Source organism: Thrips palmi, unplaced genomic scaffold (genome assembly GCF_012932325.1).
Source record: "Thrips palmi isolate BJ-2018 unplaced genomic scaffold, TpBJ-2018v1 HiC_scaffold_15, whole genome shotgun sequence".
In the NCBI taxonomy this organism is placed as follows: Eukaryota; Metazoa; Arthropoda; class Insecta; order Thysanoptera; family Thripidae; genus Thrips; species Thrips palmi.
The window spans coordinates 13,924,814-13,950,396 of record NW_023144624.1 but is presented as its reverse complement, the minus strand read 5'-3'; the positions used below and the strand labels follow the sequence as shown (position 1 = coordinate 13,950,396).

Sequence of the window (25,583 nt, the reverse complement as noted above, 5' to 3'; positions counted from 1 at the left end):
TCCAAAGAGAATGCCGTCTTTTATTCTGACTCAAAGTTGAAGATCCTTCACGGAGTCTGGGCTCCCCTTCGGCTCCACTCAGCCCGCTGGCCAGACCACGCTCTCGATCCAGGGCACGACGTCGGCCACCTTGGTGTAGACGTCGGGGCGTCCGGAGTCGCGTCCGGAGCCACACGGGGACAGCCTGGACAGGATGCCCACCACTCGGTGGACGCTGAGTCCGTCCAGCACGCGGTGCACGACCTGGATCGGCCCGCCCGTCTCCCCCTTCAAAAGAACGCACAGAAATCAGAACTGAAATCTAAAGTTGCTAGACAGGGCGGGCGTTGGACAGCCCTGCACAGTGGGCCGGAAGACCAGAGGTGGTCAAAATTCTCGACGTGTTTTGAGCCCCGGAGGAATAGGACTCGAACCGAACGTGTGACCCAACGAATGGATTGCTCTCCGGACGAGGAATCCCACTCCATTGGTGGGGTCACACGTTCGGTTCGAGTCCTGTTTCGCGACTCTGGAGCTCAACATGCGTCTAGAGAATTTTGTCCACCTGCAGCGGTCTTCTGGCCCACTGTGCCCTGGCGGCTTCCACCACGACATCACCCCCTTCAACATCCCGCCCGCACCTTCCGCACCCCGTGCTGCCGGTTGAGGCAGTGATACTCACGGGCACTGGCGGTCCGCCGGGCTTCGTGCACAGCTGGTGGTCGGCGACGTCGGCGACGCGGGGCTGGCGCGCCCTGCAGGCAGCGGCGGCCTCCACGCCGACGGTCGCCTTGCGCATCTCCCCCTCGACGTCCTCCCCTGGCAAGGCCAAGAAACGCGAAGTCAAAAATAAAAAAAAATTCAGGAGGCAGTCTGCCGCCAAGATCCAAACTCACATCTGCCCGTCGCCGTCATGCCGGAGGCCGTGAGGAGGCTGTCCATCACGTCGTCGTCGCCGTCCGTCTGGAGGCAGGCCGGCCGGGCCTGGATGCCGAGGGAGACGGGCTGGGCCAGGCGCAGCAGGGCCACGTCGTAGCGACGCGTGTCGCGGTCGAACTGCGGGTGCACCACCACGGCCTCCACGTCCAGCACGTCGATGGGGATCGAAGTGCGAGCCCTCTTGCCCACCAGCACCTGCTGCACCTGTCTGCCACTGGAACACGGAACGGGCGCCGTCCAGCGTACAGTGCGCCAGGAGACCGGTGGAGGCGGCCAAAACTCAAGACGCGTTTTGAGCTCCAGAGTCGCTAAATGGGACTCGAACCGAGCGTGTGTCCCCACCAATGGATTCCTCGTTTGGAGATCAATGGTGGGGTCACACGTTCGGCTCGAGTCCTGTTTAGCTACTCTTGAGCTCAAAACGCGTCTAGGGTTTTGGCCGCCTCCACCGGTCTTCTGACCCACTGTGCAGCGTCACGACGTTCGGCTAGGACAGGATGCACTGGTAAAACTGGAGCGTAGTTGTATGCTTCATTCAAGCATACAACTGCGCTTGAAGACTTTACGCTCAAGTCAAGCGTAGAGAAGAAATTCTCCCATGCATTTAGATAGCCGAGAGAGAGGCGAAATGGAGAACTATAGTTCTCATTTTCGCCTCTCTCACGGCTATCTAAATGCATGGGAGAATTTCTTCTCTACACTTGAAGCCGAGCGTAGTTCTACTACGCTTGGAGAAAGGCGTAGAAGTACGCTTTAGTTCTGCCAGTGTGGTTGGCGCGGCGGGGCGATCTAACCTTTACCTACCAAGCGAGCGTGGCGCAGTGGGCCGCCGTGAGGACGTAGTTGGGGGCGACCAGCGCGCCCGCGCAGGCCACTTCCCTGGCCTCGCGGTCGTACGACAGCAGCACCTGCAGCACCAGAGCGAGTCACCTTCGGCACAGTCCCATGCGTGGGCGCGGTGAGTGCGCCGGCCGCCGCGAACGTCACGTCGCCGCCAACGCCGCGTACCTGGTGGGGGAACTCGGTGACGCCGGCGAACTCGAAGCCGCGGCCGGCTCCAGGGCCGGCGGGCAGCCCCGAGGGCAGCGTTGCGGCGGGGAGCGCGGCGCCGCCGTCCTCTTCCGGCCGCGGGGCTCCGACCGGAGGCACCGTCTCCTGGAAGTGGCACTGCTCGGCCTCGCGACTGCCCGGCACGGCCGTGCGGAAGGGGAGGCTGCGGCCGCAGAAGCTCCGGAGGTACCGCTCGCACGCTGCGACAGGAGGGGTCAACCACTCAGCTCAGGAGTGTACACAAGATTACAGATTACCAGTGATTACCTCGAGGGGGTATGCACTCGCGTAATAGTCGGTTCACTCTATCTGTAATAGCTTGCGTAATAATACGCGTAATAGTCGCGTAATAGTCGAAATTGTCAAAATTTTATCAATTTTGGTGTGTTTTAGGCCGTTTTTAGCTAAATTCCGATTAATTTGTGGCGTAATAGAGCGTAATAGCGTAATAGTCGGTACACAGGTTCAGAGAGCGCATACCCCCTCGGATTACCTACAAAAATACTCAAAAAAAACTATAATTTTGGCCAGCTTAGAGCATTTTGGCCTCTTTTCATGAGAAAAACCCCCGAAATCCGATAAAAACGGCGACAATAGCCAGTTTTGGCGTGTGATTACCAATGATTACTGGACGAAGAGTACACACGATTACCAGAGGGGTTGACCCCTCGTGCGACAGTGCCTCAGTGCCAAAGAGGAGGCAGAGCATGATGCTGGCGCTCGCCAAGCGTCGTCGTCGCACAGCCCCAGCGCGCAGTGGGCCAGAAGGCCGCTGTCGAAATTCCCAGACGCGTTTTGAGCTCCAAAGTCGCCAAATGGGACTAGAACCGAACAAGTGACCCCACCAATGTCTTGCTCTCCGAACGAGGGGTTCATTGGTAGGGTCCCATTTAGCGACTCTGGAGCTAAAAAAAAGTTCAGCCAAGGCAAGCTTAGCCAAGCGGCCTGAAGTGCGCTGCGCGCTCCAGGCGCATTCATAGTATGCTGGTGATAGGTAGGGTTTGTATGAAGATACATTCCATTAGAATTCAAAATATATTCATTATTAGTGATTACAAATCCTCTCTTGGTATAAGAGCTATTAATGGCACATGGTCTGAAAAATAAGACTGGTATCTCTCGACGTGAACATTCTTTGCATCTGAGAATACCATATCAATCACAGAATCGTTATTGTTATTGCGGGCAGGCAGGCAGGCCGCCGGGCAGGCAGGCCGCCTCGGGGCGCCGGGCAGGCAGGCAGCCAGGCAGGCCGCTTGGCAGGCCGGGGCGCCTGAGGGGGAAGGAAGGGAGGCGCGGCGCGGCGGGACGACGACAGACGACGACGACCAACACGACCATGCAGTCCCCTCCGAGCGCGGCCGGCCGAGCGCAGTGAATGGATGGATGGATGGATGGATGGATGGATGGATTGGACGGATTGGACGGACGGACGGACGGATGAATGGAACGGATGGGTCGGATGTAGAGATAGAAGCGGTAGCAAGACCGCTTAAAAAGCGTCAAGAGACCGGTGCGGCGCCGGTCCTCTGGCCCACTGTGGCCAACATGCGCAGCACGGCGATTGGGTGTCTAGTCCCCCCCTCGGAGGGGATGTACACCTCCTCTCCTCCCTGACTGGTCATACTGCGAGCGGGGGCTTGTAGTCGCTTGAGGCTCTTCTCGCCGGGATGAAGTGTCATCCTAGTAAGGACGGCCATGTCGCGTTTTGCAGAACAAGCGGGCATGGCATGTGTTGGGCCCGAAACGGCATACGATCGTTTGTGCTCTGGCCCGTAATGGCAATGGTAATGGAGCACCCGGAGGGTAGGCCGTCGCCGCATCGCGCTGTGTGACGGGACGGCCTACCCCGCAGGCTGAGAGACTCACCGCGCCGCGCCACCGTGCCGGGCCCCGTGTCCGGGAAGCACTCGGCCCGCGCCTCCGGCCAGACGATCTTCTCGATCCAGGGCACGTAGGGCGCCACCTTGGTGTACACGCCGGGCAGCCCGATGCCGCACGGCGGCCCGAAGGACACCACGCCGGCCACCCTGAACATGCAGGCGGGGTCGCCCTGCAGGGCGGGGAACTGCAGCGGGCCGCCGGAGTCGCCCTGCGGACCGAGACCGAGGAGGAGTTGGTTGAGCCTTGAGAGGAGGGCGTCCTCCTCTCAAGGTTGAGCAGCGCGCGGCAACGTCGACACCTGAACAGAAGACCCGGCTATCTTTTCAGAGCGATTTGAGAACCGGCTACCTTTTCAGAGCGATCCGAGAATCGGCTATCTTTTCAAAGCGACCTGAGAACCGGCTATCTTTTACGAGCGATCCGAGAACCGGCTATCTTTTCAGAGCGGTCCGAGAACCGGCTAACTGACTTTTTTTAAGAAATTGAGTTTCTTACATTAAAATAATCCGCATCACCTGTTCTATCGATTAATGTAAAAACTCAATTTCTTAAAAAAGTCAGTTACCCGGGTTCTCGGACCGCTCTGAAAAGATAGCCGGTTCTCGGATCGCTCGTAAAAGATAGCCGGTTCTCGGGTCGCTTTGAAAAGATAGCCGATTCTCGGATCGCTCTGAAAAGGTAGCCGGTTCTCAAATCGCTCTAAAAAGATAGAGGCATTTTTTTTTAAGAAGTCCGATCAAAAAACATGACCCCGCCGATTTCATCGCCTTTTGGGGTCGAAGGTCCCCTTAGGGGTCTAAGAAAAGCCCTAAAATTTTGGGGGGCGAAAAACGCAGGTTTGGATGTTATTCACGTTTTTCGTTTTCCTGACACAATTTGGTGAATTTGGTCAAAATGAAAAAATCGATATTGCTCGGTCCCTGTCGGCTCCAGCTGCCTAAAAATTTACTCTCTCATGAAAAATCGGCCGGGGAACAAGAATCCGGCGTCGGTTTTCCGATTGGACTGCCCAAATTTTGACCATGGCTGTTTTCCCATTTTTGCAGTCATTTCTTGTATCTCTGGGGTTTTTGGGGATGGACATCGATTTTGACCGATCCCGGGGGGGGAATTTGAAGATAAAGGATCAAACTAAAAATTTCCCTCATAAAAAATTTGTGTATAGGGCAGCCCTAGCAGCAGCTACAAAAAACCCTGAAAATGCATGTTTTGAGCAGAAACTGCCCCTTTGTTCTTTCCACAGGACTGCGGTGGAAAGGCAGCGTGCTCCAGTGTGAGGGGGGCCTTCTGAGGCCTGGCACTCATGTGGAAGCAGCGCCCCATACCCAGCGCCAACACACAGGCAGCGAAACACGGACCTGCCTCGTAACGCCTGCGAACTGGAAGGGGCACGCCCGCCAAACGCCGCTGCGTGGCTGGGTGCCTACCCGCCGTGCTCGCAGGCGCTTGCTCCATCTCGCCATGGTCTCCCCATTCAGTTCACACTTGTAACAATGTTGAGCCGTGGGTCCTCGCAAATCGTCGCGTAACTCCTCTCGTGGAGAATTTGGTTAAAATTTTAAAATCCTACCGATGAAAAGCATCGTTTTCATCGGTCCTGGGCCTTCCGTCCGAAGTACCAAACCCAAGGCCAGTACATTGCTTACTTTCTTTTAATATTTTTTAACACCTTCGCGCCAAAGGCCAATTTTGGCGGCAAAGCCTTAGAGGCCTAAGGTGCAAAATACCGAACCGTACGTCGCCAAAACATGGCACATGGATACGGACTTGGTATGACCACCCGAACACCATGCGCCAAAAATCTTCTATACGAGAACCATGTTCTCGTGTCGTCGTCTGAGCCTTTGCCGTATCGGCTTATGGGACGTCATCGTACGAGAACCCTGTTCTCGTAGCGTGTTCAAATATAATTTGTGATTTGTGCCGAAATATTGACAATTCAATCAATGTAAATCGATTTGAAATTCAAAGTTCGGTTCACACAAATCATTTTCTTGTTCAGGCGACACCACAAAAAGTACGAGAACCATGTTTGCGGTCCGGCGGGCACGCCATGTCTCCACGGACAATACTAGAACATGGTTCTCCTGCGTATTTACGGCATTTTACTGTCCAAGCTTCCTACACTGCAAATCCAAGTGTAGTCGACACTTTAAGGCGTAGACCAGTTCGTCCTACGCTTGCAAGTGTCGACCAGTTGTGTCCGACGCTTTGAAGTGTCGACCACACAGTGTCCAACGCCTGCAAGTTTCGACCACACAGTGTCCGACGCCTGCAAGTGTCGACCACACAGTGTCTGACGCCTGCAAGTGTCGAGCACACAGTGTCCGACGGCTGAAGTGTTGGGCCACAACAAGAAACTGAGTGTAATTTGCCGTAGGACAAACAGTGTCCTACGCATGCAGGCGTCGGACACAGTGTGGTCGACACATCAGAGCGTCGGATACAGCTGGTCGACACTTGCCAGCGTAGGACAAAATGGTCTACGCCTTAAGGGGGCTCATACATGTTAAAAGCACTTTGAAAAAAAAATTTTTTGATGTAGACGGATTAAGATTTTACAATTTCTGTGTTAAAATCCTTTTTGATAATTGAGTAAGCTTCATTTTGGCTTAAGGAAAAGTGACTTTGGACATTTTTTGGAGATTTACACTGTTAAAAGAAACTGTAGGAAAACAGCACATTTACCAACGAGTGATTTGCTTTTAAGCAGCACGTGTCATCGGAACTTAAAACAGCACAAATACTGTTAGGAAACAGCAAGTTTCATCATTGGAGAAAACAACAAATATAGTCGATTTCCAATGCTGGAAAACAGAACATCTTGTTTGTAAAATTAATGATATATGCTGTTTTGGAACGGTATCCTGTCATTTAAAAACAACACCATTCAATTGAAGATTTGACGGAGTATTTTGCAGCTCACGGCTCAAATCAAACTCCAACTATGTCAAAATTAATTCTGTTGTTTCTGAACAGCATTTGTGTTGTAAAGTTTTTTAGCAACACTTCCAATTTTTAAACAGCGGTGAACTGTCCAAGAACTGCACGAACTGTTACAAAACAAATGTCTTGTTTGAGCCGTCAGGAAACTCCTATTTCCTTTTTGTGAATAACAGAGAGACCGCGTTGAAGAACAGTGCTGTTTGTAAACAGAAAAGAGCGTTTCTGAATGACTGCTAGTATTGGATAAGACTATTAGGACCCTCGACATTTTTTTTGTAAATGTATAACAACTTCTTTTGTTTGAAAACAGAAAAAGTGTTGTTTATGAACAGGTTGGTGCCATTTGGAAATGGTAATTCTGTTACACAACAACTTATTGTCAGAGATCAGATACAGAGAGCCATCATCCCTTTTTACAACACTGCTGTTGGATGACGACTCAGTGTCCAACAATATGCCGTTCTTCTACAACAAGTGTTGCTAAAAAACTTAACAGGATATATGCTGTTAATTAACAGCATCTTTTCTATCAGTGTAGTCGAAAGGTTTAAAATTTTGCTTCTCGTAAGATTTTGTTCGCATACTTGCTCAGATCTGTGGGGAAAAAATCAGGGAGACTCATCCCCAGTAGTGTCATAGAATTGACTAGAATGGGCTTTATATCTGCAATCGTTTTCAAGAAAAAAATAAAAACAATTTTTTGTTGAAAAATTTGTTTAAAAAATTGTTAAAAAAATTGGTTTTATTTTTTTTCTTGAAAACTATTGCAGATATAAAGCCCATTCTAGTCAATTCTATGACACTACTGGGGATGAGTCTCCCTGATTTTTTCCCCACAGATCTGAGCAAGTAGGCGAACAAAATCTTACGAGAAGCAAAATTTTAAACGTTTCGACTAAATCTCCAAAAAATGTCCAAAGTCACTTTCCCTTAAGCCAAAATGAAGCTTACTCAATTATCTAAAAGGATTTTAACACAGAAATTGTAAAATCTTAATCCGTCTACATCAAATTTTTTTTTTAAAAAAAGTGCTTTTAACATGTATGAGCCCCCGTCGACCTGTCCTCCCCTTGGATTTGCAGCGTAGGGTTTCCTTTTGACTCCTTAGAGACCTAGGGCACAGTTAGTGCAACTCCTTGAATGACAAGGACATTTTATTTTCAAAACAAGGAAAGATGGAACACTTCACGGAAGTTCCTTGGAAGTGTGCTCCCATTTCAAGGAGAGAGAGGCTCCCTTGCTTTCCAAGGCTAGTCCCTTGTTTCCAAATTCCGAATTCTCCACGAGAGGAGTTACCGCGACGATTTTGCGAGGACACCACGGCTCAACATTGTTACAAGTGTGAACTGAATGGGGAGACCATGGCGAGATGGAGCAAGCGCCTGCGAGCACGGCGGGTAGGCAGCCAGCCACGCAGCGGCGTTTGGCGGGCGTGCCTACCTTCCAGTTCGCAGGCGTTACGTAGGCAGGTCCGTGTTTCGCTGCCTGTGTGTTGGCGCTGGGCTATGGTGCGCTGCTTCCACATGAGTGCCAGCGCCTCAGAAGGCCTCCCTCACACTGGAGCACGCTGCCTTTCCACCGCAGTCCTGTGGAAAGAACAAAGAGGGGCAGTTTTCTGCTCAAAACATGCATTTTCACGGTTTTTGTAGCTGCTGCTAGGGCTGCCCTATACACAAATTTTTTATGACGGAATATTTTAGTTTGATCCTTTATCTTCAAATTCCACCCCCGGGATCGGTCAAAATCGATGTCCATCACCAAAACCCCAGAGATACAAGAAATGACTGCAAAAATGGGAAAACAGCCATGGTCAAAATTTGGGCAGTCCAATCGGAAAACCGACGCCGGATTCTTGTTCCTCGGCCGATTTTACATGAGAGAGTAAATTTTTAGGCAGCTGGAGCCGACAGGGACCGAGCAATATCGATTTTTACATTTTGACCAAATTCACCTAAATTGTGTCAGAGAAAACGAAAATCGTGAATAACATCCAAACCATGCGTTTTTCGACCCCAATATTTTAGGGCTTTTCTTAGACCCATAAGGGGTACCTTCGACCCAAATGGCGATGAAATCGGCGGTGGTCATGTTTTTCGATCGGACTTCTTAAAAAAAGTGCCTCATAGCCGGGTCTTCTGTTCAGGTGTCGACGTGGGAAGGGGATCCTGGGCCCAGCCTGCCCACGGTGGGCCGCCACAAGACAAGACCGGTGGAGGCGGAAAAAATTCTTGACGCGTTTTGAGCTCCAGTGTCAAGGTATCCAGTGTCGATAAACGGGACGGGAACCGAACGTGTAACGCCACCAATGGATTCCTCGTTCGGAGAGCAATCCTTTGGCGGACCACACGTTCGGTTCGTCCCGTTTAGCCACTCTGGAGCGAGGGGGTGGGGGACAGCTTCCCAGACCACATTCCTCATTCAGGTGGCAAAAACGCCTATAAGAAGGCAACATGTGTGGAAAAAACGCCTGTAAGTAGGCAAACATATGTGGCAAAAACGCCAGAAATCTTGCACATTCTTGCACATTCACACAAATTATTGTACACAAAATTTTACAGCGGGTCACCCCCGGTCACCCCTCACGCTGGAGCTCAAAACGCATCTACAGTTTCGGCCGCCTCCACCGGTCTTCTGACCCACAAGGTGGCCGGCTTTGGAAACTTTCCCTGCCGTTCAACCACTCAATGCACACTTGGTGGACTAGTGGCCGACTTCGTCCAGTTCGCTCACGTTGCAGGCGTCGGTGGGGTTGGCGCCGTCCCCGCCGGCGCAGAGGTGCGTCCGCGGGTCCAGCCCCCGCGCCAGCCGCGAGTCCAGGGTGTTGCACTCGGCCAGCCCGCGCAGCGTCACGTTGCCTTTGAGCAGCCTCTCGCTGCCGTCGTCGCCTGGAAGTGAAACGCCGTGAAACGCCCAACAAAACATAGGTCTCGAGCGAAAGGAAGGTATTTCGCGCTGCACGCTGGGCCAGAAGACCGGCACCGGCGGCCAAAACTCTAGACGCGTTTTGAGCTCCAGAGTCGCCAAATGGGACTCGAACCGAACGTCTGACACCACCAATGGATTGCTCTCCGAACGAGGAGTGCATTGGTGGGATCACACGTTCGGTTCGAGCCCTGTTTAGCGACTCTGGGGCTCAAAACGCGCCTAGAGTTTTGGCCGCCTCCGCCGGTCTTCTGGCCCACTGTGCGTTGGACGTCCCCACCGACCATAGGCCTCCGCGCCCCAGCCAGTGACGACGGCCAGCTCGCCGCGCAGCGTGTCCGTGTCGCCGTCCAGGTCGGTGTGCAGGCAGGCCGGCCGCACGTCGTCCTCCGCGAGGCGCGCGCTCCCGGCCAGGCGCAGCAGGGCGATGTCGTGGTAGCGCGCCCGCACCGTGTACTCGGGGTGCACCACCACCTCGGCCACCTCCAGCAGCTGCCGCGTGCCCTTGTCCGCCAGCGACTCGGTGCGGTTCAGCGCGCCCAGCAGCACCCAGCGCACCCTGGACCTGTTGGAGGGAGCAGCGTCACATCAGGGTCGCCTGAGTCCCAATGATTCTTTCGTAGCGCTGCCATGGGGCATCCCCGAGGGGGAAACAACTTCACTGAAAAACCACACGTGGTCTAGACCGCACCACTGGTGTGGTCAAATAGACCACGTTTGGCCACGTTTGGTTCGGTCTAGACCACACCAAACGCACCGAGGGGGAAAGCACTCGCGTAATAGTCGGGTCACCCTGTCCGTAATAGCACGCGTAATAGTGTGCGTAATAGTAGCGTAATAGCTGAAATTCTCAAAATTTGATCTATTTTAGGGTTTTTTTGGTCTGTTTTCAGCTAAATCGCTATATTTTGAGGCGTAATAGAGCGTTATAGGCGTAATAGTCGGGTCGTAGGTTTTAGGAGTGATTTCCCCCTCGAAACGCACCAAACGTGGTCTAGACCGCTCCTACTGATGCGGTCAAAATGGCACCCATTTGACCGCACCACTTGGTGCGGTCTAGACCACGTTTGGTTTTTCAGTGTTCCCACATTTATTGTACAAAATTTGAACACATTCCACAGTCAGATGGCGAAAACGCCTGTAAGTAGGCATGGGTGACAAATACACCAGAAATCTTGGACATTCCAACACATTCCCACTTTCCCTACAGAATCTTACAGTGGGTCACCCCTCGGCCATCCCGCACTGGTGCGAGAGAGGCAGCGCGACGAAACGGTCATTCGGAACCTAGGCGACAGCCCTTTCCTTTGCAGCAATTCCATCTCTGAGCGAGAAAGACAGCAGACTGATTCCGAGAATCGTTTTCGTCGCTCTGCGTCTCTCGGACTCATGCGGCGTCCCGAGTGGGTGCGAGAGAGACAGAGCGACGAAAACGACTCTCGGAATCGGCCTGCAGAGACTCACGCGCCGAGGGCGACGCAGTGCGCCGCCGTGAGGACGAAGTCCGGGGAGATGAGGGAGCCGCCGCAGCTGTACTCGACGGCGTCCTTCTCGCCGTAGCCGAGCAGAGCCTGGGCCACCCAGGGCGGGACGAGACACCATTATGAAAGCACTCTGCCGAGGCACAGTGGATCAGAAACCGGCGGAGGCGGCCAAAATTCTAGACGCGTTTTGAGCTCCCGAGTCACTAAACAGGACTCGAACCGAACGTGTGACCCCACCAATGGATTCCTCGTCCGGAGAGCAATCCATTGATGGGGTCAAACGGTCGGTTCGAGTCCCATTCAGCGAATCTGGAGGTCAAAACGCGTATAGAATTTCGGCCGCCTCCACCGGTTTCTGGCCCACTGTGCGCGGACTCATGGCGGAATGGAGCTGCTTGTGATGGGGCTCTCGGCCGGCATGCCGCGGCACTCACCATGTGGGGGTACTCCATCGAGTCGGCGGGGGAGAAGTAGGCGCCGAAAGCGACGTATTTGGTCCTGTCCTCTCTGCTCACCTCGCCGGAGCAGATCTGCCGCTGGTACTGCAGGCACTCTGCGAGGGCGAGGGAGTGAGCGAAGAGACGGTGGAGGAGGCCAGACGGGGCGAGAGAAAGGGAAGAGGGGTCGGGAAACCAATGACTGCGCAGCGCACTCAGGGGTTACGTTTCACAGTGGGCCAGAAGACCGGCGCAGGCGGCCAAAATTCTAGACGCGTTTTGAGCTCCAGTCGCTGAATGGGACTCGAACCGATCGCATGACCCCACTCATGGATTGCTCTCCGCGAACGAGGAATCCATTGGTGGGGGTCACACGTTCGGTTCGAGTCCTGTTTAGCGACCCTGGAGCCCAAAACGCGTCTCCCGTCTTGGCCGCCTCCACCGGTCTTCTGGCGCACTGTGCGTTTCATTCTTTCTCACTCACTCTTTCTGGCCACGCTGCCCGGACCGCCGATGACGTCCTCGAGGGCGACGCTGCGGTTGAAGGCGCCGCAGGACAGGCCAGGCGGGCCGTCAGGCGGGCCGGGCCGCGGGGGCGGCGTCGACGGCATGGTCCTGCCGTACTGCAGAGGACAGCAGACGTCGGGCATGCTGGAGCCTCCGGACGGGAAGCCGCACAGCTGCGGGTGGCCGCCCTGGCGGCGGTCCTCCACCGCGCTGGGGCACTCCGACAGCGGCCGGCACTCGGCCGCGCCGCCGGGGACGCCGAGGCCGCCCAGCACGCACGCCTCGCGGACGCCTGGCGGCAAGCAGCATGCACTCCAACTTGCAAAAGGCAAATGGCAGTCACCAAGGCAAGTGCACTTCCAGAGAGGGAGCATCCGGCTAGTGTTCCGCATTGGGCGGGTCGGTTGGGTTCTGTGAAAATTCGACCGCAGCGCTGCACCGCGACGTGTCATCGAAACTCAAAAACCGAAGTGGCTCCGAAGTGCCGCCGAAGACACGGCTTGGACATCGGCTGGCTCGGAAGCAGCCCCTCCCCGCCCCTCACCCTGCATGTGACACAAACCGTCCCGACAGGTGCTGCCCTCTAGTCGGCAAACGTAGCCAAGACGATCGGGTTGACGGCCGTCCGATGCCGTCCGAGCCGCTTGCTCATCGGGCGGGCCGGATCGGGCCGAAGGCTGTCCGCGCCGTCGGGCGGTGCAAAACCGTACGACCCGTCCGATAAGGAACACTACATCCGGCCGTCACCAAGGCAAGAGCACCTTCCAGAGGGAGCATCCGGCCGTCACCAAGGCAAGTGCACCTTCCAGAGGGAGCATCCGGCCGTTACCTGAACCGGCGGCATGGGTCGGGAACTCAAACTCCTGAGCTGCAGCCGCCAGCAGCAGCGACAGCTGGAGCAAGCCCTGGCCGAGCGCCGTGGCCCGCATTTTCGAAGAACTGCAAGACTCCTGCTGAGGCGGCGGCCCTAGGAGGACTCTGCCTTCGCGCGACCGCGCGCGGTCACGGTCATGGCCCTGGCCGCCTGGCGCGAGACGGCCAACAAAGACGGCCTGGCGGAGGTCTCCGCGGTGCTGCGCGCGGCGCTGTCTGGCTGGAGTGTTCTGCGACTCGTCGTGCGACTCGACGTGTCGCCGCGCGGTGCTGCAGCCCACTGAGCAGCGCCCCTGCGTTCCGGCCGTTCCGGTGTGCCGTGTCTCACGCTGTGCCGGCAAGGCGGCAACGCACCGGCAGTGATTCGCAACGAGCGGCAAACAGTCGCAAACCGGCTTGGCGCTGCTGGCGCTGCTGGCGCTGCTGGCGCTGCTGGCGCTGCCTGCCGCCTGGCCCAGCCTGCCTCCCATCGCACCATTTGACGTCACAAGGACGGGTCGCGGCACAGGACGCGCCGCGGCCAGCGGCCACTCAGTGCGGCGCGCGCTGCTGGAGCCGGCAAGCCTACCGGTCGTGCCACCGAGACATTCGCTCCTGCACCGAGCCGCCGGAGGGAAGGAGGCGCTTCAAACAAAAGCGGTTGAGGACAACGTTTTCAAAGCGCTCCAGAAGCGCTTGCGATGCCGCAAATCTACGGCTGCTCCATCAAAACTTGGCAGAGAAATTTTGAACTGTGGTAACATTGAAACAGGCGAGAGGATACCTTCTGTTCACTGCAGCCCAGTCTCATCGCGCCGCCTCACAGGTGCTTCCCTACTTTGGGGGTCCGTAAGAGCTTTGGACCCTCGGCTAGCAGACTTCTTTTGCTGATTGGATGATGATGTTTATCGCCATCCTGCACAAACGGCTGGCCGGAACTTGACCAAATTTGGTTTCGAGGTGGGCCGGCACCCCTCTAACCCGATTCCGAAGTCAAAAGTCCCGGACACCAAGTAGGCTCGTGGCCAGAGCTACTTCGGCCTCGAAAAAATCACCACTTCCTCCTCCGCCTGGACGGCGGCCTCGTGGTACGTCCTCGTATCTCCGAAAGTACTGGACGTAGAAGAAAACGGACTTCGGCGTTGGCCACTGTGAGACCCGGCAGCCTCAACGGCACAGTGAAACATGGGGGTCGTCATGGTAACCCCAGCGGGACGTCATCGGGGACCTCATAACGTTGTCGACGACGTAACTCGAGCTTTTGCGGACAAACAAGGCGGCTCCTTGAGCCAAAGACCAACCAGGCGTCCCCTTGGAAGTGCGCCCCAAAAACAAGGCGGGCCCTTGAACTTTGTCTGGAGTCTAAGAAAACAAGGGACTCGCCTTGGAAAACCAGGGAGCATCCTTGGAATGGGAGCAGACTTTTAAGGAACTTCCTTGAAGTGTTCCATCTTTCCTTGTTTTCCAAAAACCGTCCTTGTTTTTCAAGGAGTCGCGCTAACCGTGTGGCGCTCCGCCGCTCTTAGTGACTGTGACAAAGCGCGGATTCAAAAGCAGATCCCCTCGTGCAGCGCCGAGCCTGACGGGCTGGTCGTTCTGCGAGCTCCGCCGAGGTGAAGTGCCACGGCCATGTGTCGTCCAGCCCCCTGGTAACGTGTGGTTAAGGGCAAAATTCAATTGTGGGTCACGAATCAATTATGGGCCATTTTGTTTGACGGGCCGCTATAAATCCATGAATGACCGAACCGGCTTCAAATTCGGCATGGGTCTTCCCTCAACCTTCCTTTGTCAGCTGAAACGGTGCGGATGTCTGAGCATCGACCACAACGAAACCTATCGGGCAGCAAAGAGAGACCTTAAAATTTCAACGGAAAATTGGGCCTATCCAAGGCCAAGAAAAACGAAAAAAAAGGATGTTTTTCAAACATTAAAAAAAAATCGAATTATGGAACGGAGGGGGACGCCCTTGCTGATTTAAGGATATAATAGGTGAAGGACTAAAAGTCAACCTTAGTTTGGTAAGTGGTGTACAAGGCTTGGCGCGCGAGTAGCTTCAAAAATTGCTGACCCACAATTGGTTCCAAAAATCAATTGTGGGCCAAAACAGACAGTTTTAAAAACGGCTGTAGCTCAGTAAACGAGGACAAAAGACGAGGCTTCTATGCTGCAAAACGTAGTCAAGGGATCATATTTGAACGTCTCAAAGCTACTTTGGCTACTTGTTCAACATTTATATTTTAAATATGCATTTTTAAACTAGGGGTACGCGCCGTTTAGTTTGGGCGCGTAGTAGGCGAGCGATGCGTCTGAACACATTCTTATAGGAGATGGCAAAGAGTGGAGAATAAGGCCAATACAGTGTCTTCCGTAACGAAAGGGCCGGAATTAATGTCATTTTCGTGATTATCTTACTGAAAACTGCAGGAAACTATGTAAAACTCAACTTCAAAATTTTGGTCCGAAATTGGTAAATATTTGGAAAAGTAAAGGTCTGGGATGAAATTGGAAGTCATTTTCGTGATCAGCACACCAAACACTGCAGGAAACTGTGAAAAACTCGACTATAGAATTTTGGTCCGAAAATGGTAAATATTTGGAAAAGTAAAGGTCTGGGATGAAATTGGAAGTCATTTTCGTGATCGGTGCACCAAAAACTGCAGGAAACTATGTATAACTCGACTTAAAAATTTTGGTCCGAAATTGGTAAATTTTGGGAAAAGTAAAGGTCTGGGATGAAATTGGAAGTCATTTTCGTGATCAGCGCACCAAAAACTGCAGGAAACTATGTAAAACTCGACTTAAAAAATTTGGACCGAAATTGGTAAGTTTAGGGAAAAGTAAAGGTCTGGAGTGAAAATAAAAGTCATTTTTGTGATCAGCACACCAAATACTGCAGGAAACAATGACTCACTGAGAAAATTCTGGTCCAAAATCATGTAATTCTAGTTGAAAGTATGGGCCTGCAGTTGTTAACATGAACGCAATTTCTAAGTGTGTTTCCTGTTCATGGTGTCGTAACATGAACCCTGACACTGTTACTCAGTCGAGTAACATTCAACAGTCAGCATTGAATTGCTTAGTACGATTCACAAATGCTTCAATTACCATTCGATATCTCCTTGTTATTGAACTTATGAATACGCAATGTTCTTTGTAATACCTATAAAGCCTTTTATCTACCTTTTTTTTTAAACTAGTGGATGAAACTAGATTTATCTCAATTAATTAAAATGAGAACATTTACAGGCAGGCTGATTGCAACTATTTTACGGAGAAGACCTTCTGCTAGATCCAATGAATCGTTTCATAGAATCCAATGTCGAGCCCACTTATTGCTAAACGCAAGTTAATCTTATTCATAATGATAATTCATGATGTGATATTTAATTTTTGAAACAGTATAGCATAAGTATTTACCTAACATTCTGAGAAAATTAAAAACTAAAAACCATGACCGACACAAATTACCAGTTGTCGCAGGCAATATATGATGAAGTTAAAAGAATCGTCTCATGAAATCATATGACCAAGTCACTGAATCGTCTCATTGAATCAGATGTCAATGTCAACCCTTTTTATGCGCTACACTCACTCACTCACCATATAGTTATTTTTAAGGGTTTAGTACTATGGTAAACTCACAGCATTGCAATGAACCCTTTTTCCCCAGAGTCAGTGCCAAGAGTCAGCAAAGATTTTTTATTTTGGCAAGATTAGTGTCTGGTTTGTATTTTTGGATTGTATCAATCTTTTTTTAATGTTATTGAGCAAAGCAAACAACTAAAAAAAATAATGTCTGAGAAAAAAAATGGAAATACACTCTCAAAGCTTACAAAGACCAAAACATTCTTGCAATTTTCAAAAACACAAGCTATATTCAGTTAGTCTCCGCAGCATGGGAGTGGCGACACCGGAGTGATAGCGAGAGTGAGAGTCACTCCGGAGGAAGCGAGGTGGGGGGGGGGGGGGGGTTTGGGACTACTCGGGGGCCAATCGGGGCGGCTCGGCTCGGCTCTCGGTGCTCGGCGAATAGCAATGTGAACCGTAATAAAGTGTACCGCAATACGCAAGTTTCTAGAAGCCTTTCTAAGGGTTTAGGACTAAATATAAGGTTCCGGTTCCGGTCGTGTTTCGTGGTGTTTCGCGGTGTTTCGTGGTTCGTGGTTCGTGGTTCGTGGGTCTTTGAATTTTTGTTGTCCGCCGTTAACCAAATGTATCAGCAAAATGTCTGTCCACGAAGGTTTATGTGAATTTAAGGTGCACGACAATAATGGAGACACATATGTTACGTACTTGTCAAAGGAGGTGTTGCAGAAAACTGATGGACGTAATTGAAAGTGTTGTTATAACCTGTACAGCTTCACGGCCACGAGGTCTAACTTCTAGCATGTCTGTCTCCCAGATGCTATTAATACATTGAGATTATTGAACAAGCTAAAAGCCAGTGGCCAAAAGCCTGTTTCGAAGTGGGACGCATCGCTGTCTCCCGATTCAACTGTAGACACAAGCGAGTGGCTGCCTAGGCCGACTAAGGTCAAAGGTCAGGAATGTTTAAACTGTTGTTTCTTTCACTTTATCTTTGGAGATGTTAACTCGCTTGTCATCCTAGGTCAACCTGCTGCTGCCAAAGAGAGATGCAGTCAGACAGCACCTGTCTCAGGTTGTCTTCCCCCCCGAGCTGCAGGTAAGACAGGGGCCGACTGGGGGCGAGACAAGCCCGAAAAAACCAACAAATTCTTGGATGTGTGCCTGCCGTATGCGGAAGTCCTCCGTTGCAGAGCAGTGCCCCAAGAGGTGTGGCAGCACATATCGGATGTCTTGTATGCTGAGGACCCCTACAATTTCAATTTTAGTGCAGATCAGCTACGTGAACAAATGAGGGTACTTAAAAATTATAGATCCAAAAAGAAAGCCGGGAAGCATGGCAAGTGCACATGGGAGTTTGAAGGGAGGATGCATCTCCTCTTTGAAAGTAACACGGGAGAGGAATCCAGTAAGTCGTTGTAATGCTTCCATTCACGTCACAGTTTCCATTGGATATTAAATACTTTCTTCTCATTGTCAAGGTATTTGTGAACCGAGCATGTCCCACGGGCTGGCAGATGTATACGCTGCAGGATATCGAAGTGGTACTTTGAAGAATGCTAATGCATTAGATAAAGCTCCTGTTACTGTTGCGGACACACCTCATCACCAACTACTGGCTACTTCTGCTGTTTCCATTCCTGTTCAAGTGGATAGCATCCCCAGTATATCAGGCTTGGAAGTGACGTTCCTTGATGGTCTGTACCCCTGTGTTTATTGATTATTATTCTTTCAATGTTTTCTTTGTATTACTGTATGTAAATTCATTTTTCAGACCTTGGTGTTGCACCTCTCACTCAACGTGATGTTGGTGCCACAAGCAATCCCACTGCGTCCTTTGATGGACATATGTCTTTCCAGAGTGCTGCTTCAAACCTGAAAGGTAACATTTGATCTTTTTGTCAACTTATTTTATCCTTGGCAATTATCAATCTGCTCTCATCATAACTTTGTGTTATATTTTTAGATGTGTATACTATAAAGTTGGTGCCACCAAGGCTTTGTTCAGATCCAGCAGCTAAGGATGATATTGAATACATAGACAATTACACTGTTTCCTCAGATGGACATCCATCTTCTCTTCTCTCTCAGAAGAATGGTGATTCAGCCGAACAAGGTAACCTTTGCTAAGAATGAATAAGTTTGCAAAACATTTGATCTTTTTGTCAACTTATTTTATCCTTGGCAATTATCAATCTGCTCTCATCATAACTTTGTGTTGTATTTTTAGATGTGTATACTATAAAGTTGGTGCCACCAAGGCTTTGTTCAGATCCAGCAGCTAAGGATGATATTGAATACATAGACAATTACACTGTTTCCTCAGATGGACATCCATCTTCTCTTCTCTCTCAGAAGAATGGTGATTCAGCCGAACAAGGTAACCTTTGCTAAGAATGAATAAGTTTGCAAAACGATCAATTATCAATCTGCTCCCATCATAACTTTGTGTTCTATTTTTAGATGTGTATACTGAAAAGTCGGTGTCACCAAGGCTTGGTAATCTCGATTCTGACGTTTCAGTTCCTGCAGCTGGGGATTATATTGAATACACGGACAATGATACTGTTTCTTTTGATCCATCTTTTCTTTTCTTTGAGAAGAGAGGTGATTTGAACTTCAAAGGTAATCTCAGTTCTTTTTGTTTACTCTTATTCTAAGCAATCGTTCAGATTGCATCATATAACTTGCTGTTTTTATTTCAGATATTAACGGAAATGTTACTAAGTTGGAGCCAAAAAGCCCTATTGAGTATTCTGATGGAGAATCAGATATAGAAATTTTGGAACTTGGTACCAGTTTTAATCAAAGTACAGAATTAGTAGACACCGAGGCAGCTCGATTGGTGCCTCTGGATCTTGTTCGAGATTTTAAGAGGGGTCCACGTACAGAAGTACCTCTAGGTGTGCAGATTTTACAGCGTTTAAATAATACTTCTTGCTTGTCTTGAATAATCAGTGAGGTTTTTGTAGTATGTATTATATCTTATTTATATTATTTTATCCTTGAAGGTGTGACTGCATACAGCACAGAAGTGGATGCAGAAGTGGATTCAGATGCCAGTGCCAGTGCCACTCTAGACACCACCACCCAAAGGCAGTCAGATGAATCCACCTCTTTCCATCTTGGCTTTTCTAGAAGGCTGCCTTCTCCTCCTCCTGAAAACCCCTGTGCAGATGCACTTCATACTGAGGCAGGTGGTGTTTCTTCAGGTATGAATAACATATATTTCTATAGAGACATTCATTACTTTCTTCATTATTGGTTTCTTTACCACTATCACTGTCTTTTCAGAAAACACTACTTTGCTGGGGCAAACAACCTTCAATGCGCAAATCCCAATGTCTTCAACACCTAGTGGGGGCCATGCAGGTTCCACCTTTCATCTTTCTTCACCAGCCAAAAAGAGGACATCTGCTGGATTTAAATTTAGAAGTAAGTTCATTTTCCTTTACAACTTTTCTCATTTTCTTCATAATTAATAATAATTTAATGGAACTATTGCCTTGCAGGTCCAACGAATAGAACTCCCAAGAGGAAGGTGGCCGCTGCCAGTCTTGTCTGGGATCCAGCAACAACTAACATTTTTGTTGAGGAATGTGTGGCACGGAAAGGGGATGTTCAGAAGGATGACATCCCAATCAGGGTGTGGAAAGAGATAAGTGGTGCAATGAAAGAAAAAGGAGAAACGTACTCCTGGGAAATGTGCAGGGCAAAGTATCATCAGATGAACAACTACTTTGCTAATAAGATGATTGGTGTTGGCGGTTCATTGGGAGGTATCAAGTGGCCTCATTATGAACGATTCTGTGAAATCCATGATATACCAATCGACTTTGTACCTTCAGATGATGCTGCTCATGATATTGTTCTCACTCCGTCCAAGAAAGGTAATAAACAAATACTGTGTAGTTGGAGCACCTTCATAATTTTCTCAGTTTTTAATATTGTATTTCCTTTCTCTTCCAGGACAAATTTGGGTTCCAGATGCTGAGCTTTTGCTTATCACCTTGTATTCAGGCATGAAACCCAAGTTTGATGGTACACGTTCCTCCACTCGTCACAACACCTTATACAATCAAATTGGTGGCACAATGCGAAGTTTCGTTGTTAAGGTGTCAGGGAAACAATGCAAGTCACACATGAACTCCCTCATTAGTGAATTCAGGAAGGCTTACGACGAATCAGGACAGAGTGGTGCAGGTGCACCCACTTTTCTACATTATGACAGATTCCTGAAAATTTTTGAGAGAAGTGCAACTTTGGTTACGCCAGTGGCTGTCTCTGTCGGGCAAGGACTCGCATACACTGTGGCTGGTGTCATTGAAGATGACTCCAAACGTGGATCCCGGTCACGCCCTAAAACTACATCAGATAATGAAGATAAACCTAAGAGAGTATCAAAGAAAACTCTTTTCAAGTCATGGGCACAAGAAATCCAGGAGAGGCAGTTGGAGTTAAAAGAAAAGCAGAATGAAGAATTCAGATTGATGCGGGAAGGGTTTGAGAAGAGATCTGATGAACGATCAGCCACGTTGAGGGAACTTGTTGAGATTGTCAAGGAAAAGAGAAACAATAAGTGATCCACTAATTTTATTTTTCCTTTCATACTTCTTCTTGCAAGGCTTATTGCTACACTGTTAAAAAAAATTACTGAAAATTCATAATTTTTTGTAAGAAGTCGATTTACTTACATTCAGTCTGAATTTTCATACCAAAACTTTCATACTTCGCGGTCTGAAAGTTTCAGACGACGTTAGTCTGAATTTTCAAATCAACATGTTGTATGAAAAATGATACCAGTCGGTCTATTTTATCAGACTAAGTTGTACGAAGACATTGAACAGTCGCACCCAAAAATGCCACTCTGTAGAGTAGAACACATATCGGCGAACTTTTGCCATCGGTTTATCGTAGACGCTCAGCGGATCGTCTCGGCTCAAAAATTAGGTACACGGCAGTAGACACCAACTTGCAAAGGTAATGAAGAGGCTAGAGGTGACTGCTGAATTGCGAGGGAGAGCGGCCTTAGCCCAACCACGCGCCGACCCGTGGCCATGCGCGAGAGTGAAATTGTATTCTTTGTTATTAAGCTTATACTGCACTTATTAACCTGAATCTTGCTTTGGTGCACTCATGCCCTTTCAGACAATCACTTGGAATAAGTTTGTAACAAAATATTCGCAATTTCGCCTTCAAGTGGCAATTTTAGCTCCAAAAGATCATCCATGCGACACTAGCGCCACCTAGCGGATAGAGCAACAAGTGTCCATTTCGGAGCTCTGAAACATTCTCTATGCTTTTACGACACTAAACGTAAATATTATTTGAAATACAATAGTAGTGTTGATAAAAGTTCTGAGAAAATCGAAAAATGTACAAAGGGGACGGGGTTTTTTTCACTCGTTTTCCGATTTCACAAGTATGAATTTAGTTTTCGGACGACAATGTACAAAACTTGATAGCCATCGCTCTAAATATTCAGACTTGCTAGTCTAAATTCAAATTTCAGACAACAGGTCAAACTTTTCAGACAGTTGTTCTTAATATTCGTACCATTTTATGAATTTACGATTCAGACCACCATGTAAGACGAAATCAGTCTGAATTTTCATATTTTTTTTAACAGTGTATGGTTTTCTGGAAGTTCTCTATCTTTCAAAACCTTTTCATTCTGTTCTAACAAATACTCCTTGCTTTGTTAACTGATTTTTTATGGTTCCTATTGTTTGAAGGGTTTGGTGTCGTATCCCCACTGTCTTTTGTTTTTAGACTTTTACATTCTATTCCAGTGATACTCGGGATGGTGTCAGTATTATGTTGGTTGAATTACTTGCAATCAAAACATCTTTTAAGTTTTGACTTAAATTGTACTTAGATTAGTAGCCCAAACCTGTAAGCCATACTGTGTATGGTCAATCTTGTGATTTATAGCCTTAAAAGGTCCAATTGTAATATGAGACCAATTTAATTTTATGAATGAGTATTTTCCACTAATTTTAGTTTTCCTTTCATACTTTTTCTTACAAGACCGATTTCTGTGGTTTTCTGAAAGTTCTCTATCTTCCAAAACCTTTTCATTCCGGTCTAACAAATACTCCTTGCTTTGTTAAGTGAGTTTATGTGGTTCCTCTTGTTTAAGTGGTTTGGTGTTGAAATGTCCATACTACATTTTATTTTTTTAAGACTTCCCAGTGAGTTTGTGTTAGTATAAGTATTATGTTGGTTGAATTACTTGCAATCAAAACATCTCTTAATTTTTGACTTAAATTGTTCTTATATTAGTTGCCCAAACCTGTAAGCTATACTGTGTCTGGTCAATCTTGTGATTTATAGCCTTAAGGTCCAATTGTAATGAGACAATTGTAACTTTATGAATAAGAATTTCATTAGTTAATAAATAACTTATTCACTAATTTTATTTTTTCCTTTTGTGTTTTTACTTACAAGGCTGATTACTGTGGTTTTCTGGATGTTCTCTATCTTGAACCTTTTCATTCCATTTTAACTACTTTTGTGAACTGAGATTTTGTGGTTCCTTGTTTAAATGATAAGTTGTTTCAATGTCCTTACTGTCCTTTTTTATTTTAGACTTCCTGGTGAATTTGGGTTGGTATCAGTATTATGTTGGTTGAAATATTTGTAATCAAAACATCTTTTGTGGGCTGTACTGTATGTGTCTGGTCAATATTGTGATTTATATCCTTAAATAAATAGGTCTATTTGTAATGAGTCCATTTAAGTTTATGAATGAGAGTTTTATTTGTTAATAAATACTGTGACATGGACATGTATAATTGAATTTTTATTCACTCAGGTACAAATTTTTGTGCTTACAACTGAAATTAATACCTATTTAATGCAACTTTTACACAAAACGAACTACTTTCATTGAGGAGTTTGAATTTTGGATTAAAATGATGAGCAGGTTTAAAAGGAATACAAGCATTTAAAAAAATTAAGATGATCTCAATCAAGCAGGTACAGAAGTTAAAGTTGCGAGACTAAATTATAAAACACGCAAGAATATAGACACCGTATAACATAATTAAGATAATTTTACATGCAGAGGAGATCCACAGAAACAACATTTCATTGAGCAAGGAACTCCATGAGGTGCAACTGCTTCTCTTGGCCCCGCTCCTGGGCTCCCTCCATGAGTTGGACAAGGTTAGCATCCTCTTCATCTTGAAGATTTCCATCCACAAACTCTTCATCGCCCAAAATTTGATCATCTCTGATAGGCCTTCTCAGTTCATCTTCCTGCCATAAAAATATAAAGAAACAATTAGTACAACATTTGAATGCATCAGCAGTAACAGAAAAGGGATATAAAGTTATACTCACATCAACCAGTGGCTCTCCTTGTAATATCATAAAGTTATGGAGAACAAAAGATGCAGTAATGTGGTCAACTGCTATTTGTTGGTTTTTCACGTGCATGGACTTCATTCTTCTCCATTTTCCCTTGGCCCGACCAAATGCATGCTCAACTCTAACACGACCTTGTGATAGAGTTCTGTTGAAATGTAACTGCTCCGCAGTCAGGTGGCCATTGTCGGCAAAAGGTATCATCATCTGGAACAAAGATTAAGTCAGAAGTAAGCACATACAAAACAGAACAAGACACAAATTGGGCAATGACATTCTTACAAAGTCTGTTAAAACGTAGCCACCATCCCCAAGTAAGTGGTCTTCCTCCCCAAGGCGTCCTCCCTGTAAAATATCCCTGCATAGAGGACTTCGGCGAAAAACTCTAGCATCGTGAAGACTCCCTGGCTCTCCAACATAAAGGTCTCTCACTAGGAGTGTGTGGTCAACCACAGCTTGAACAAGAATACTGTAAGTGTGATGCCTGTTCCTGTAAGCTGCAGGGTTTGCAACAGGGGCAGTTACGTAAACATGTGTGCTATCTATACAGCCAGAAACTCCAGGAAACCCTGTGGCTCTTTGGAAGTTATTCTGAATGTGCTGGCGTTCTTCTTCGTCAGGCCATGAAATGTACCGCCCAGCCATTTCTCTAAGAGCTTCGATAATGTATTCGTAATGATAATACAAGGTGCCAGGGCTGACTCTGCGACAGTCCGGAAAGTGTTAGGTGTGGCTAATAGCCAAAGTACCATCATTACAATGTCTCTTAGGGGAGTTCGAACTCTTCGGAGTCTCCCAGTTTCAGTCAAATGGGTATGAATGGTTTGAACTAGAGCCTGTGGAAATTAAAAATAATGATCACTTTCTGGCAGTTACTTCGACATTTTAGCCCACCAACAATCATTTGCTTACCTCGAAACAAGCCTTTGACATCCTAAAATGGAGCCTAAAGCATCTGTCATTCATCTCATGAAATTCTTCTCTATTCACAGTAATATTTTGCCATGATGCTAAGTCATCTGCAACATGAAAAACAATTACAGAGAAGCAAGAAACAACACCGTTGTTACACCCACAAAACTGATGTCACCCTATCCTACCTATTCCCAGGCCTTCGTCCATTTCCATCCATTCATTAGCTGCTATGTCAGCTGCTGCCATCATAAGCCGGTAAAAATCATCTTCTTCCTCTTCAATAAGGGCAGCCGCAAGGGCAATAGCCTCCACCTCATCCATATTTTACTTTTTTTACAATTTTAACTAGACACAGCACAGGCGGACTGCGGACAGTACGCCCAGAAAGCGGAAACTGAAGCGGAAGCGAATCGAGCGGCGAGCATATTGCGATACACTTTATTACGGTTCACATTGCTATTCGCCGAGCACCGAGAGCCGAGCCGAGCCGTCCCGATTGGCCCCCGAGTAGTCCCGAACCCCCCCACTTCGCTTCCTCCGGAGTGACTCTCACTCTCGCTACCACTCCGGTGTCGCCACTCCCATGCTGCGGAGACTAACTGAATATAGCTACACACACTCCACTGACTAAAACATTTCCCCTGTAGCAGGGGAGGGGAGGGGGCGGACAGACGAAACGCGTAATAATTTGTCACTTTCATTTTCCGTATTT

The 25,583-nt window shown here is 48.5% G+C and overlaps 1 protein-coding gene and 1 pseudogene across 2 annotated transcripts; both read right to left on the bottom strand.

The window, feature by feature from the left end:
- On the bottom strand, nt 1-13,303 carry LOC117641637 (transmembrane protease serine 9-like). Of its 2 annotated transcripts, XM_034379130.1 has the most exons (12): nt 12,978-13,303; nt 12,126-12,440; nt 11,639-11,757; nt 11,185-11,291; nt 10,005-10,285; nt 9,529-9,683; nt 3,838-4,060; nt 1,927-2,168; nt 1,723-1,826; nt 876-1,132; nt 662-798; nt 1-267 (listed from the first exon to the last, which is right to left on the bottom strand). In XM_034379130.1, the coding sequence occupies exons 1-12, from the start codon at nt 13,075-13,077 to the stop codon at nt 79-81; spliced, it is 2,229 nt and encodes a 742-aa protein (XP_034235021.1). In that variant the 5' UTR covers nt 13,078-13,303; the 3' UTR covers nt 1-78. The 2 variants fall into 2 exon arrangements, with proteins under 2 accessions (XP_034235021.1, XP_034235022.1); XM_034379131.1 differs by lacking the exon at nt 12,978-13,303 and having other exon boundaries at nt 11,639-11,843; nt 12,126-12,211.
- Nucleotides 13,304-23,677: 10,374 nt separating this feature from the next.
- LOC117641624 lies at nt 23,678-24,898 on the bottom strand (annotated as a pseudogene).
- Between the last annotated feature and the right edge of the window lie 685 nt (nt 24,899-25,583).

Excerpts from the sequence above, each read along its gene's own strand:
- LOC117641637 (XM_034379130.1), bottom strand. The coding sequence starts at position 13,077 with ATGCGGGCCACGGCGCTCGGCCAGGGCTTGCTCCAGCTGTCGCTGCTG. Across the intron at positions 11,758-12,125 it reads GGGCAGCGTGGCCAGAAAGA|AGTGCCTGCAGTACCAGCGG; the intron begins GTGAGTGAGAAA and ends TCGCCCTCGCAG. Across the intron at positions 9,684-10,004 it reads CTGGGGCGCGGAGGCCTATG|GCGACGACGGCAGCGAGAGG; the intron begins GTCGGTGGGGAC and ends TTTCACTTCCAG.